The sequence below is a fragment of the Pseudophryne corroboree genome, chromosome 11 (assembly GCF_028390025.1).
Source record: "Pseudophryne corroboree isolate aPseCor3 chromosome 11, aPseCor3.hap2, whole genome shotgun sequence".
In the NCBI taxonomy this organism is placed as follows: Eukaryota; Metazoa; Chordata; class Amphibia; order Anura; family Myobatrachidae; genus Pseudophryne; species Pseudophryne corroboree.
Window position 1 is genome coordinate 188,638,699 of NC_086454.1, and position 12,841 is coordinate 188,651,539.

At 45.6% G+C, this 12,841-nt stretch overlaps 1 protein-coding gene across 1 annotated transcript in view; it reads left to right on the top strand.

The window, feature by feature from the left end:
* The window catches only part of CTSF (cathepsin F), a 93,772-nt gene that overhangs the window by 33,888 nt on the left and 47,043 nt on the right, over nt 1–12,841 (top strand). Inside the window, exons 6-9 of the mRNA XM_063945161.1 lie at nt 2,900–3,013; nt 3,724–3,869; nt 8,490–8,586; nt 9,256–9,336. Coding sequence (XP_063801231.1) covers nt 2,900–3,013; nt 3,724–3,869; nt 8,490–8,586; nt 9,256–9,336 — 438 coding nt within the window. The remainder of the gene's footprint in view (nt 1–2,899; nt 3,014–3,723; nt 3,870–8,489; nt 8,587–9,255; nt 9,337–12,841) is intronic.

Sequence of the window (12,841 nt, forward strand, 5' to 3'; positions counted from 1 at the left end):
TCCTGAAGACAACCCGGATCTCGCTGCATCTGTGCATTCGTCTCCTGGGGAAAATGGTGGCCTCTTACGAGGCGCTTCAGTACGGAAGGTTTCATGCGAGGCCCTTCCAGCTAGATCAATTCAACAAATGGTCCGGATCAAATCTTCACATGCACCAGAGGATCCGTCTGTCTCCAAGAGCGAGGATCTCCCTTCTGTGGTGGCTGCAGACTTCTCACCTCGTCAAGGGGGAGGGTCAGGATTCAGGATTGGATTCTGCTAACCACTGACACAAGCCTCAGAGGTTGGGGAGCAGTCACCCAGGGGGTGCAGTTTCAAGGAAAACGATCAAGTCGGGAAGTCGTCCTTCCAATAAACATCCTGGAGCTCAGGGCTATCTACAATGCCCTTCTGCAGGCCTCATCCCTACTTCAGCATCAGGCCATTCAAGTCCTGTCGGACAATGTAACGGCGGTAACTTACATAAACTAACAGGGCGGAACGAAAAGCAGAGCAGCAATGTCAGAGGTGTCAAAAATTCTCCTCTGGGCGGAAAAACACGCCGTGGCGTTGTCGGCGGTCTTCATTCCGTGAGTAGACAACTGGGAAGCAGACTTCTTCAGCAGACACAACCTGGACCCGGGGGAGGGGAGCCTTCACCCGGAAGTGTTCAGGTGCTTGACACGTCGGTGGGAATATCCACAAATCGACATGATGGACTCTCGTCTCAACAAGAAGCTCAGGCGATATTGTTCCAAGTCGAGAGACCCACAAGCAGTGGCGGTAGACACTCTGACAACTCCGTGTGTCTACCAGATGGTGTACGTGTTTCCTCCACTTCCTCTGATCCCAAGAATTCTAAAAAGAATAAGAAGGGAAAAGGTTCAAGCAATACTCATTGCTCCGGTCTGGCCAAGAAGGGCCTGGTATGCGGACCTTCTGGAGATGCTCCTCGAAGATCCGTGGCCTCTGCCTCTTCACGAGGATCTTCTGCAACAGGGCCCGTTTATCTATCAAGACTTACCGCGGCTACGTTTAATGGCATCGAGGTTGAACGGCTGATCCTAGCCAGGAGAGGAATTCCTGACAAGGTCATCCCGACTATGATTCAAGCCAGGAAAGGGGTAACGTCTAAATATTACCACTGTATATGGAAGAAGTATGTTTCTTGGTGTGATAACAGACAATATTCTGCGGTGGAATTTCATCTGGGACGTCTCCTGCTTTTTCTGCAGTCGGGAGTGGATGTGGGCCTACGCCTAGGTTCCATTAAAGTCCAGATTTCAGCTTTGTCTATTTTCTTTTAGAAACAATTGGCTTCTCTTCGTGAGGTCCAGATGATCTTTAAAGGTGTTCTACACATCCAACCTTCCTTTGTGCCTCCCGCGGCACCTTGGAATCTCAATTTGGTGCTGCAGTTCCTCCAGTTGGACTGGTTTGATCCATTACAGGAGGTTGACATAAAGTACCTTACGTGGAAGACCGTCACACTATTGGCCTTGGCCTCAGCGAGACATGGGCATTGTCTCACAAAAGTCCCTATTTAATCTTCCATGAAGACAGAGCTGAACTGAGAACTCATCAGCAATTTCTTCTAAAGGTGGTGTCTGCTTTTCACATCAACCAACCAATTGTGGTTCCGACTGTGACGGACACCTCTGCTACTTCAAAGTCTTTGGATGTTGTGAGGACTTTGAAGGTGTATGGAAAGAGAACAGCTCGTCACAGAAAATCCGACTCGCTGTTTGTTCTCTATAATCCCAATAAAATTGGGTGTCCTGCTTCAAAGCAGTCTACTGCACGCTGGATCCAGCTCACGATCCAGCATGCTTATTCCACGGCAGGATTGCCGGTTCCAAAATCTGTACAGGCCCACTCTACTAGGTCGGTGGGATAGTCTTGGGCGGCTGCCCGGGGTATCTCGGCTTTACAGCTCTGCCGAGCAGTTACTTGGTCAGGTTCGAACACGTTTGCAAAGTTCTACAAGTTCGATACTTTGGCCTCTGAGGACCTTCAGTTTGGTCAATCAGTTCTGCAGGAACCTCAGCACTCTCCCACCCGGTTTGGGAGCTTTGGTACTTCCCCATGGAACTAAATGGATTCCCAGTATCCTCTAGGACGTAAAAGAAAATAGGATTTTAATTACCTACCGGTAAATCCTTTTCTCGTAGTCCGTAGAGGGTACTGGGTGCCCGCCCGGTGCTTCTTTTTCCCCTGCACTGTTACTTGGTTAAGTATTCTGGTTTGTTCAGCTGTTGCTGTTCATTTTTCAAGTTTGGTTAGCATGGCTTTCCTATTGTTCTGTGTGTGCTGGTTCGTAATCTCACCACTTTTATTATCTATCCTCTCAGAGTATGTCTTTCTCCTCGGGCACAGTTTCCTAGACTGAGTCTGGTAGGAGGGGCATAGAGGGAGGAGCCAGTGCACACTATCAAATGCTTAAAGTGCCCAAGGCTCCTAGGGGACCTGTCTATACCCCCATGGTACTAAATGAATTCCAAGTATCCTCTACGGACTACGAGAAAAGGATTTACCGGTAGGTAATTAAAATCCCGTTTTTTTGTTTTGTTTTTTTGGGAGGGGAGGGAGTGATTTTGTTGTTTCTCTGTCCTGGCTTTATTTCCGTTTGGCTTTGTCCTGCACTGCTTTGGATGGAGATATACTGTAGAATGAGTGAGTAGCAAGACTAGATTATGTTAAAGTGCTGCCAAATAGATCACAGAAAACATGAGCAGAAAAATAATTTTTACAGTTACACTTTATTATGGAGAATCTGGGTTGTACAGCGCCAGTACAAGGTAGCAGCGCAGGGCACCAGTGTAATATATAGTATATTGCTGCATGGATGGGAGAAATAGAGAAACCAGACTGTGATGATGGTCTTCGTCAGTCTAATGAGAACCCCATTCCTGTTTTCCAGAAGCTGTCAGTCGTCTTCGCATATTCTCTGAAAATATTAAGAAGGCAAAGGAGATTCAGGAAAAGGATCAAGGAACTGCTGAATATGGCATCACTAAATTTAGCGATCTGACAGGTGAGTAACGTAATATCCGCTAAAGCAAAGGAGAAATACAGCTGATACATACCATCATTAACACATGCAGGAACCATCCTCTGTGTGTGTGATTCACGTCACGGAACACTGGTGGGGAGGAAACAGGAGGATTTAACAAGTAGCTTATTATTAAGGGCCTAATTCAGACCTGATCGCAGCAGCAAATTTGTTAGCTAATGGGCAAAACCATTCTATATAACAGTATAGTGATTAAAATGAAAAGAATTGTTAAATAAGACTGAACACCAGTATAATTTGCATCCAAGAGGTTTAAGAACCCCCGGAGTGGTGACCTTGGTTAGCCATGTACTATAATACGCTATAGAAAGTCCACCCTTTACACTTTGTAAGCATTAAAGACAAAGTATACTGTTGTAATGTTAATTCAGGTCCCTCATGTCAAATTGCCGTATTGGTTTTCTACCCACTTAAAAAAACTATTTTGATGTGCTTCTTGGTTTTTATACGCTGAAAAAAGATTGAGGTAAAAATGGCTTTATGTTATTTTTGGATACAGTGATTGGGTAGCTGATTGGTAAGGGTGGGGCGTAATTTCATACCTGTTGATTACAGTAAACCAGCCAGCAAATTCTATGTTATAAGTACATAACCGGTGTGTTCACATACTGTGCTGTCAAGTCTTTATTTCAGGTATATGCTAATTGCATTGATTTATGTGCTTTTTTCAGAGGATGAGTTCAGAACTCTGTACCTGAATCCTTTACTCTCCATCCAGCCTCCTCGCCCTATGAAGTTGGCTGTGGTCCCAAAAGACCCTCCTCCGGCAGAATGGGACTGGAGAGAGCACGGAGCTGTCACTGATGTTAAGAACCAGGTATAGAAAGAATGCAGGCGTAGCTCATCCTGAGGGGAATATGCAGGAGATTATCCTCGGTCAGTTATCCTTAGTTTCCCAGGCTTCAGTCTCCAACCACTTCTGCTTTCCTCGCCATTACAGAGACGCTGGCCTGCTGTGCCAGAAACCTTTTACATGTTCCCATACTGTTCCTGTTTCATTACATATTGTTGTCTCCAGTAAAATGAATATTGGGAAATACTGATATTGCACTGCTACAACAACAGTACTGCAGAAACACATATTGTGCTTAAGAAACAGACAGAGGAGTTTATTATTGTGTCAGCTATTAGGGCTCTGGTAAGCTTATTGTTATACATTAGTATCCCCAGTGTATGTAGCTATTCTTCATTCTCAGCATTGGAGACTTAGAGGCTAAATCCCCAAAATATTGATCATTCATTTGCCGTTAATTCCATATGGTAAATAGTATAAATGCTAAATATAACCTTTTTTTCCAATGTGCTAAACTCCATCTGTGTGTGCCACAACATCTGCCCTGGTCAGGTGAGGTTATCTTTGTCTGCCATTACTGTGTTGTCATACATGCTGCATGTATGATAGAAGCCCACTGGCAGGGCTAGGGGAGGATACTCAGTCTGCAGCAGATATTTGGGGATCTCCTCACTTATGCTAAAGCAACCATCCTGTTGCGATTCCCATCCAGGGCCAGATTTAGGGGGGGTTGAAGGGGGCGACCGCACCCCACCCCAACACAGTCATAGCCACGCCCACTTGTGAGCAGAAGAGAGCTCTCCAGGGAGAGCCTGAGGCAGTACGCTGTGCTGCAGCCTATACCACAGCAGCACAGAGGAGCCAGGAGAGCAAGGGTTACAGAGCATTTGCCCTCTCTTGCAGGTGTGCGGGTACTAGGGCTAATAAATACAATTACCCCACAGCACAGTCACATGTACATAGAACAATCACAAAGCACTATCTCAGTCTCACTCAAAAAGTTCAGTTTTTCAGGAATTGAGAGAGGAGGAGTTAGGATTGCAGATGGGAGGAGTTGGGACTGGAGAGAGGAGCAGTCAAGATTAAACAGTAAACCGCCCCCCCTAAAAGAAAAGTCTAGATCCGTCCCTGTTCCCATCGACACACAGCTGGTGGGAAACCATGACAGCCTCTCTCTGTAGCCGCTGGATTAACGGACTCCATGTACATAATATTCTGCCTTTATAGTTAGCTAATCCTTTACTGTCAGTTAAATGACCCACAAGGCTGTTGGGCTATGTACACATTACAGTAGCAACATTGTACACTCAGATCATGCATCCTCTGTACACGCTTTGGGCCTGATTCAGAGGTGCATGCAGTGATCACGTTAGCAGTGTAAGTGCATAATTGTGCTAGTGACTCAGCCACTGTGTTGTGTATAGAGACGCCCACTGCTGCAATCGCACATCTACCACCCATGTACAATAGCGTAAACATTGGTCGCACACTGGACCTCTGAGCATGTCTTTGCTGTCTCAGGCATAACATCTCACCTACTGTAAGTCGCCTGGCTCTCTCCTACTGCCAACAAATTTACAGTGCACTTCTTAGGCACACCCAGAAAGCAGTACAGATACACCTACATTTAGCTAGCCACCCCCTGTTAATTCCTCCAAATGCTGGCTACCTGTCACTCACTTTGCAGCTAAATCCCTATTGCAAGACCTTTGCGGCACATGTGCAGTGTGACTCTGACACATGCGCGGTGTGACTCTGACACATGTGTGGTGTGACTCTGACACATGTGTGGTGTGACTCTGACACATGTGTGGTGTGACTCTGACACATGTGTGGTGTGACTGACACGTGTGGTGTGACTGACACGTGTGGTGTGACTGACACGTGTGGTGTGACTGACACGTGTGGTGTGACTCTGACACATGCGTGGTGTGACTCTGACACATGCGTGGTGTGACTGACACATGCGTGGTGTGACTCTGACACATGTGCAGTGTGACTCTGACACATGTGTGGTGTGACTCTAACACGTGCAGTGTGACTCATGACCCATGCGCGGTTTGACTCTGACACGTGCAGTGTGACCCTGACACATATGCGGTTTGACTCTGACACATGCGTGGTGTGACTCTTAACATGTGCAGTGTGACTCTGACCCATGTGTGGTGTGACTCTGACACATGCGCAGTGTGACTCATGAGTGGTGGGAAAATAATTGCTCCACTGCATATGAAATTGACATTGCGTGCACCTCTGAATCAAGCCCCTAGCCATTAGGCTCACCCAAAATAGTATATCCTGTGTTTTATGTGTATACCAGGGATGCATTCATCACTGACCTCGCCGACACCCTTCGGGTATTAGCTTGGTGTCTTTAGGAATTGCAACAGTTTACACTTACTCTCCTGGCTATCTTTTTTACATTGAAGAGGTAAATGGAACCCATCAGTGCTTAAGGAACCACACAATTCAGTTGCAGTAATGCTAAACACACACCTGTACTGTGTCACATAATCAGACATGTAACGTGAGTGACGTGTTGTAGAGTGAGCTGAAACTGCGCTTTTGCATGTCATGGATGTAGAATGACTGTATAGGAAACCTTTGACTAATAGCACATCTTTGAGGCAAGGTTCACTTAGAAACTAACTGCATGCCTTGTACCTAAAGACACATTGTTAAATACAATTAAAGTAACAAAACATTACGTTTAGTACATAATATCAGATAAATAAAAAGTACAATATAAAATCACATCAGAGGGAAGCCAGGGCAGACCATGATAGCTAGTCCATAAATCCATCCAGTTGTCTCCAGCGAGCCAGGAACATGGAATTCTGCAATATAGGCAGTTCAGGGGAGTCAGCACTGTGCTTCCCAGGTAGTCAGAGCATTAAGGGTGGAGAAACACATTACTGTGGATTTATTGCCTGGTTTAGGGTTATCCTGATCTTATAATTGCCCACACATCCTGTACAAAATACTTATTGTTCTATTACTTTTAAATGTACCTATCATTAAATCAGTGATATTTATCTACAGTAAACACACAATTAAACAAAAAGTCTCCCGTTGCTGGATGGGAACTTCAGGGCTGAAGGTACATGACAATAAATACAGGCATGAAGCAGCTGTGTATCATGTGTGGTTTGTGAGCTTGTATGCAGACATATAAATGCTCACACAAGCGCTTAGATTTCATAGCATAAACACATTGTTTTCAAGCAGGGCAATTATAAGATTAGTGTTTCTTTCCTTCCTGTTTGCTTTTGGAAGTGATCAATGCATTGTCAATGTTAGCATTCTGAATATGTAAGACATGTAAATAGAATTAATATGTAAGTTGTACTATCTTGGGAAGATATGAAAAATAGGTCAGAGAGTCAAGATCGATGTAACCATCACTATTACACGGTGGAGTCATATCACATTATTATGACCACCAGCTGATAGCCAGAGTAACCACCGTGTGCAGCACGGACAGCAGCTAGACGGGCTGAAATGTCATTTTAGACACACTTCTGGTAGCGCCAGGTTCATTTTGACGGTGAGCTGCTCCTCTGTTGCATGTCCGTTGTCCCTTACACACCTTCGTAGCTGATGTTTACCTCTCATATCAATGGCACATGGAGCTCCACAGTTTCCATGTTGGTTATTCGCAAATGGTGCCATATGTCCAGTCAGGATATACCTTCACCATAGCAGCACGCGGACAGTTCACAAGCTGTACTCTTTCAGAAAGCCGATAAACCTCCCTTTTTGCAACTCGGATAAATCGCCCCTTTAACCCATGACAGCTACGAGTGATATGTGTGCACACCTTATATACCCACCAATACCCCTTTCACATCGCAAAAATATCCCGGTATAGACCCGGCATATTGCTGGGTCGACACGGGCCAGGGTGCAATGTGATAGGGGCCCTGGAGAATTCCCGGGTCGCCTGACCTGGTAATTCAACCCAGGTTATAGGAAGGGTTATTCCCGGGTTGAATACCAGGTCAGTGGCAGCGTAAACACATTCCTGGGTCGATGTGACCCCGGACGCATTTACTACATAGGGAAAGACAGTGCAGAGATGAGCTCATCTCCTAGCGCCGCCTCCACCCCCGCTGCCGGCTCCACCCCCAGCCGCTATGGCAACTGTCCCAGCATATTGCCGAGTCGGGAAGCCAGCAGAGAGGCTCCAATGCCGAATCCCACCCAGGAAGGACCCGTTTCCAATTCCCAGGTGGGATCTGGCATCGGAGAGGTGAAAGGGGTACTAGCCAGTGCACGACACATGACGTTCTTCATGGGCTACGCGCTGCCGACATCAAATGTAGACCATGTATATTCACATGTTGATGCCTTCCATTCAGTGACTCCATGCTTCCGGGCTGTATTGAGGAATGCGGTCTTAGGGAGTGCAGCTACAATGCAATTTAGAGTGTCTCTCTAAATATGATTGTGACCTCTCTTTGTAAAGTGGGCTTACAAATGTGCATGGTGGCCAGTACTGCTCTAAACACCAAGGGATACTTATTATTCTTTATTAACAATATGTATCCTGTTGTTCTCTTACCTGATTATGCTCTTAATCTGTTTTTCTTCATTTCGTCTGCATTTTTGCACATACTAATCTGCCTTCTGCCTCCCGTGTAGGGCATGTGTGGGTCATGCTGGGCTTTTTCCGTAACCGGAAATATTGAAGGACAGTGGTTCCTGAAGAAAGGCTCACTTGTCTCTCTCTCTGAGCAAGGTACCAAAAGTCCTTTTATTACTGATTGATCATGTTATTTATAATTATAATACCGCAGAATCCATATTTCATTATATAAATTGAGACTAGCTCAATACCATAAACTGGGTTTATTTATATTGCACTTAGGACAACATTTGCATTAAACACTTGCTTTTATTAAAAAGCTTTTTACTAGATGGATAAAAGGAACTGGGGATGGAATCCTGGCGGGCAGGATCCCGGAGGTCCGTATACCGTCAGAATGCCGCCACAGGTTCTATTCCCACTATATGGGTATCGTGGACACCCACGAGTGGGAACAGCCCAAGCACAGCTGTCGGCACTCTCGGCAGTCAGGGTCCCGGTGTTGGTATTTAGACCGCCGGGATTCCGACCGCCGAGATATTAACTACATCCTGATAAAAGATGATTCATGATTGGTTGATGTGGTTTAGAGCAGTTTATCTTACTAAATGAGACCTACGGTCATTAATACAAAGATCAGCATTGTCAGGATGAGATATCTAATATGTACTTATATGACCCTATTATAAGCTGTAATCTTAAGCATATGGATGTATCAGTCTTCCTAACGCTACATCCTCTGTTCTGTCAGGTTTTTCTGTAACAAAGGACATTGTCATTCTCTCACAAGTCTTACTGATTCTTCTGAACTCTCTCCTGCAGAGTTGGTGGATTGTGATTCAGTAGATCAGGCCTGCGGAGGAGGTCTTCCATCAAATGCATATGCGGCTATTGAGAAGCTGGGTAGGTGTAATTTCCCTTTAACTTGTTTTGTTAGTGTTTTTAATGTTTCACAGCCCCTTTAAGGGGATTTTGGTAGGAGCCGTTGTGGTATATTAGTGGTTACAGCCCGTTATTCACTGACCCCATCTTACCCTATGCCACGGGCACTCCGACGCTGGGAGATCCAAGGTGCGCCTAGCCGCGATCGGCTGCTTGGGATGACATCACCACAAACTCCCGGAAGTCAGCTCTGTGTCCCTTCAGGACCCTTCAGGATCCAATGGGTTTCATGCCGTGCTGGCCCCTTGAAAAATACTACTGTATCAATGAGTGGCTTTTAAATAACAGTGCAGAATTATTATATTTTATTTGATTGCAGTACTGCTTTGGTTGCTAGCATCCCTGTAAATGCATTAGAATTATAGCAGTTTGTTACCTTGGGACTATGTTCTTTATTGGACATGCATAGCAAAGAAGACATTTTTATTTATTTTTTAGAAAGTTTTATTGGGCGATTTACAGTAATATACAATGTCAGTGTGTTTCAATAGCATTGGAAAAAAACAACAACAACATGATACAACAAGGAACACAACAAAGTAATAATATAATAATCAAATAAGTAAATCTTTTTTTGTTTTTTAAGTGGGATGACAGAAATAGAACAAGAGAAGAAAGAGTCCTCTAGATCTACGGTGTGGCCAACCAGCCTAGAGGAGTGAGAGAGCAGGGAGAACAAAGACAGGAAGAGACAAAATTGAGGGCAAAATGGGAAATAGATAGAAGGGGGGGGGGGGGGGGGGGGTCCGAGTGGCGGGGTCCGGGCAATCAACACAAGAATAAGGGTGCGTAGCATAATTAGCTACAGAATGGGGAGGGGGCATTTTGAGAAATGAGCCAGGGTTCCCAGACCTTATCGAACGCCCTGGGGGATTGTCTAATGACACTGGTCATATATTCCATCTTATAAACGTACCAAATATAAGCAACAACGGATTGTAGGGATGGTGGGGAGGGCAACCTCCAGGCCTTTGCAATTTGACATGTTGTGGCAGTAGCCACATGACGTAATAACTTATTCTGATGTTTAGTTAAAGTCGGGAGGTCTAAAGGCAGTAGAAAGTATTTAGGGTCCAAGGGGATTGGGGTAGAGAATAGGAGCGAAAGAAGTCGGACTACTTCCTTCCATAAAGGTACGAGTTTCGGGCAAGTCCACCAAATATGCATGTACGTCCCCTCAAAAGCGCAGCCCCTCCAGCAGCCGTCTGTAATATCAGGGTACATCGCCTTTAAACGAGAGGGTACGTAGTACCAACGATATAACAGTTTGTACACATCTTCCTTAATCCTAACACCGATAGAGCTAGAGGACGCATTACTCCATATTTCACTCCACTCCTCCTCATCCAAAGTGACACCCAGATCCCTCTCCCAGGCCAATTCTCTGTGATCTCTGGGAGTAGCAGAGCCCTGCAGTAGCAAGGCATTGAGATCTGATATAAGACCTTTCGTAGAAGAGCGTCGCAGACATATATTTTCAAGAGTGGTGAGAGGCCTAGAAGAGAGAGTAGTATGAACCCCGGAATGAAAGTGTCTAATTTGGAGGTAGCGAAAAAACTCACTATGGGGGAGAGAGTATTGTGTCTGAATTTGGCTAAACGTAGGAAAGGGTGTACTAGAGGCAATGTCGTTAAGAAAGGCAATATTTCCCTGTTTCCAGAGTGAGAAAGCAGATTTACGGTAATCATTCCCGGAGGGAAGGCAGGGTTATGGAACAGGGGTATGAGGGGGGATGGGTTAGGGGCCAAATGATGCTTTCTCACAACAAGGTCCCAAATGTATAAAGAGCGGGCCACCACTGGATGAGATGAGGTGGCACGAGGGCGGGCAGCTCTCGGAAGCCACAAAAGAGAAGAGAGTGTGGAGAGTCCCAACTCGCCAGCTTCGATAGCTATCCATACCTTATCCGCCCTCGAGCCACACCACTGAACACAGGATGCCATCTGAGCTGCATGATAATAGTATTTAAAATTGGGTATGCCTAAACCTCCACCCCAGGAAGGCCGTTGTAACAGCGAAAGTTTAATTCTAGGGTGTTTATTGGCCCAAACAAAACGGGAAGTTTGATGCTGCAGGAATTTAAAGACATAGGGGGGGACATAGATCGGGAGCGTCTGGAAAAGATAAATAAGTCTCAGAAGAATATTTATCTTTACAGAATTGGCCCGTCCAATCCATGAAATGAAATAGGAGGACCAAGTTTGGAGGTCCGAGCGAATCCGATCCAAAAGACGTGGAAAGTTCGCTTGAAAGAGTTGATGATGTCTGTGGGTTAAGTAAATACCGAGGTATTTGAGTTTTCGGGTATGCCAAGAAAATGGGAATATTGATTCAAGTTGTGTCCTAGACGCAGGAGTAATGTAAAAGTCGAGTACTTCTGTTTTAGTGGCGTTAATCTTATATCCCGAGTGCTGCGAGTAGAGGTCAATCTCAGAGAGGAGAGAGTAACGATGTCGGGTTTGAGAGAGAAACTAATACATCGTCAGCATAAACTGCAATTTTATGTTCCGTGTGGCCAACTTGAATCCCTGTAATATTTGAGTTAAGACAAACCCTGGCCGCTAAAGGCTCCATGACGAGAGCAAAAATCAAGGGCGAGAGCGGGCACCCTTGTCTGGTACCATTTAAGTATCTCAAAACATGAAGATGTGACCCCATTGACAGAGACCCGCGCAGAGGAGTTGCAATACAATGCCGAGACACCATCATAAAACTTACCCGAAAAGCCCATGCGTTGGAGAACAGAGAGCAAAAGGCCACGAAATGCGATCAAACGCCTTCTCCGCGTCCAGGGCTAGTAACAGGGAAGAGGACTGTTGTTGATGGATAGAATGGATAATATAAATGGCCCTTCTGGTGTTATCGGAGGCCTGTCGGCCTGGGATAAATCCTACCTGATCGGGATGTACCAGTACAGAGAGGAGAGGGGCCAATCGCAAGGCTAAGATTTTAGCGTAAATTTTCAAATCGACATTGAGCAATGAGATGGGCCTGTAATTGCCGCACTGGGTGGGGTCTCTGTCAGGCTTAGGGATCACCACAATATCAGCTTGAGTAGTTGCCGGAGCAAAGGATGCGCCCCCCAAAATCTGGTTAAAGAGGGCGGTAAGGTGAGGGGCTAGTACTTTGGCAAAGTGTTTATAATAGTGTGCCGTGAAACCGTCTGGGCCGGGGGCGGCTGAGGACCACATGGATTTCATGGCTGTTAACGTCTCCTCTACTGAGATATCCTGATTCAGTGTGTCTAATTGAGCCACGGAGATGCTTGGTAGGGGGGTCGAGGACAGGTAAGAACGTAACCTCTCCGGATCGAGGGAAGGGGAATGTGTCGGGGTTGGCAAGTTATAAAGAGAGCTATAGTAATCTCTAAATTCTTCAACCATTAGTTTAGGGTCGTAGGTAAATTCACCCAGAGTCCGGGAATACAGTTTGTCGATTGCGCTATTCACCCGTTTATGTCGCAATT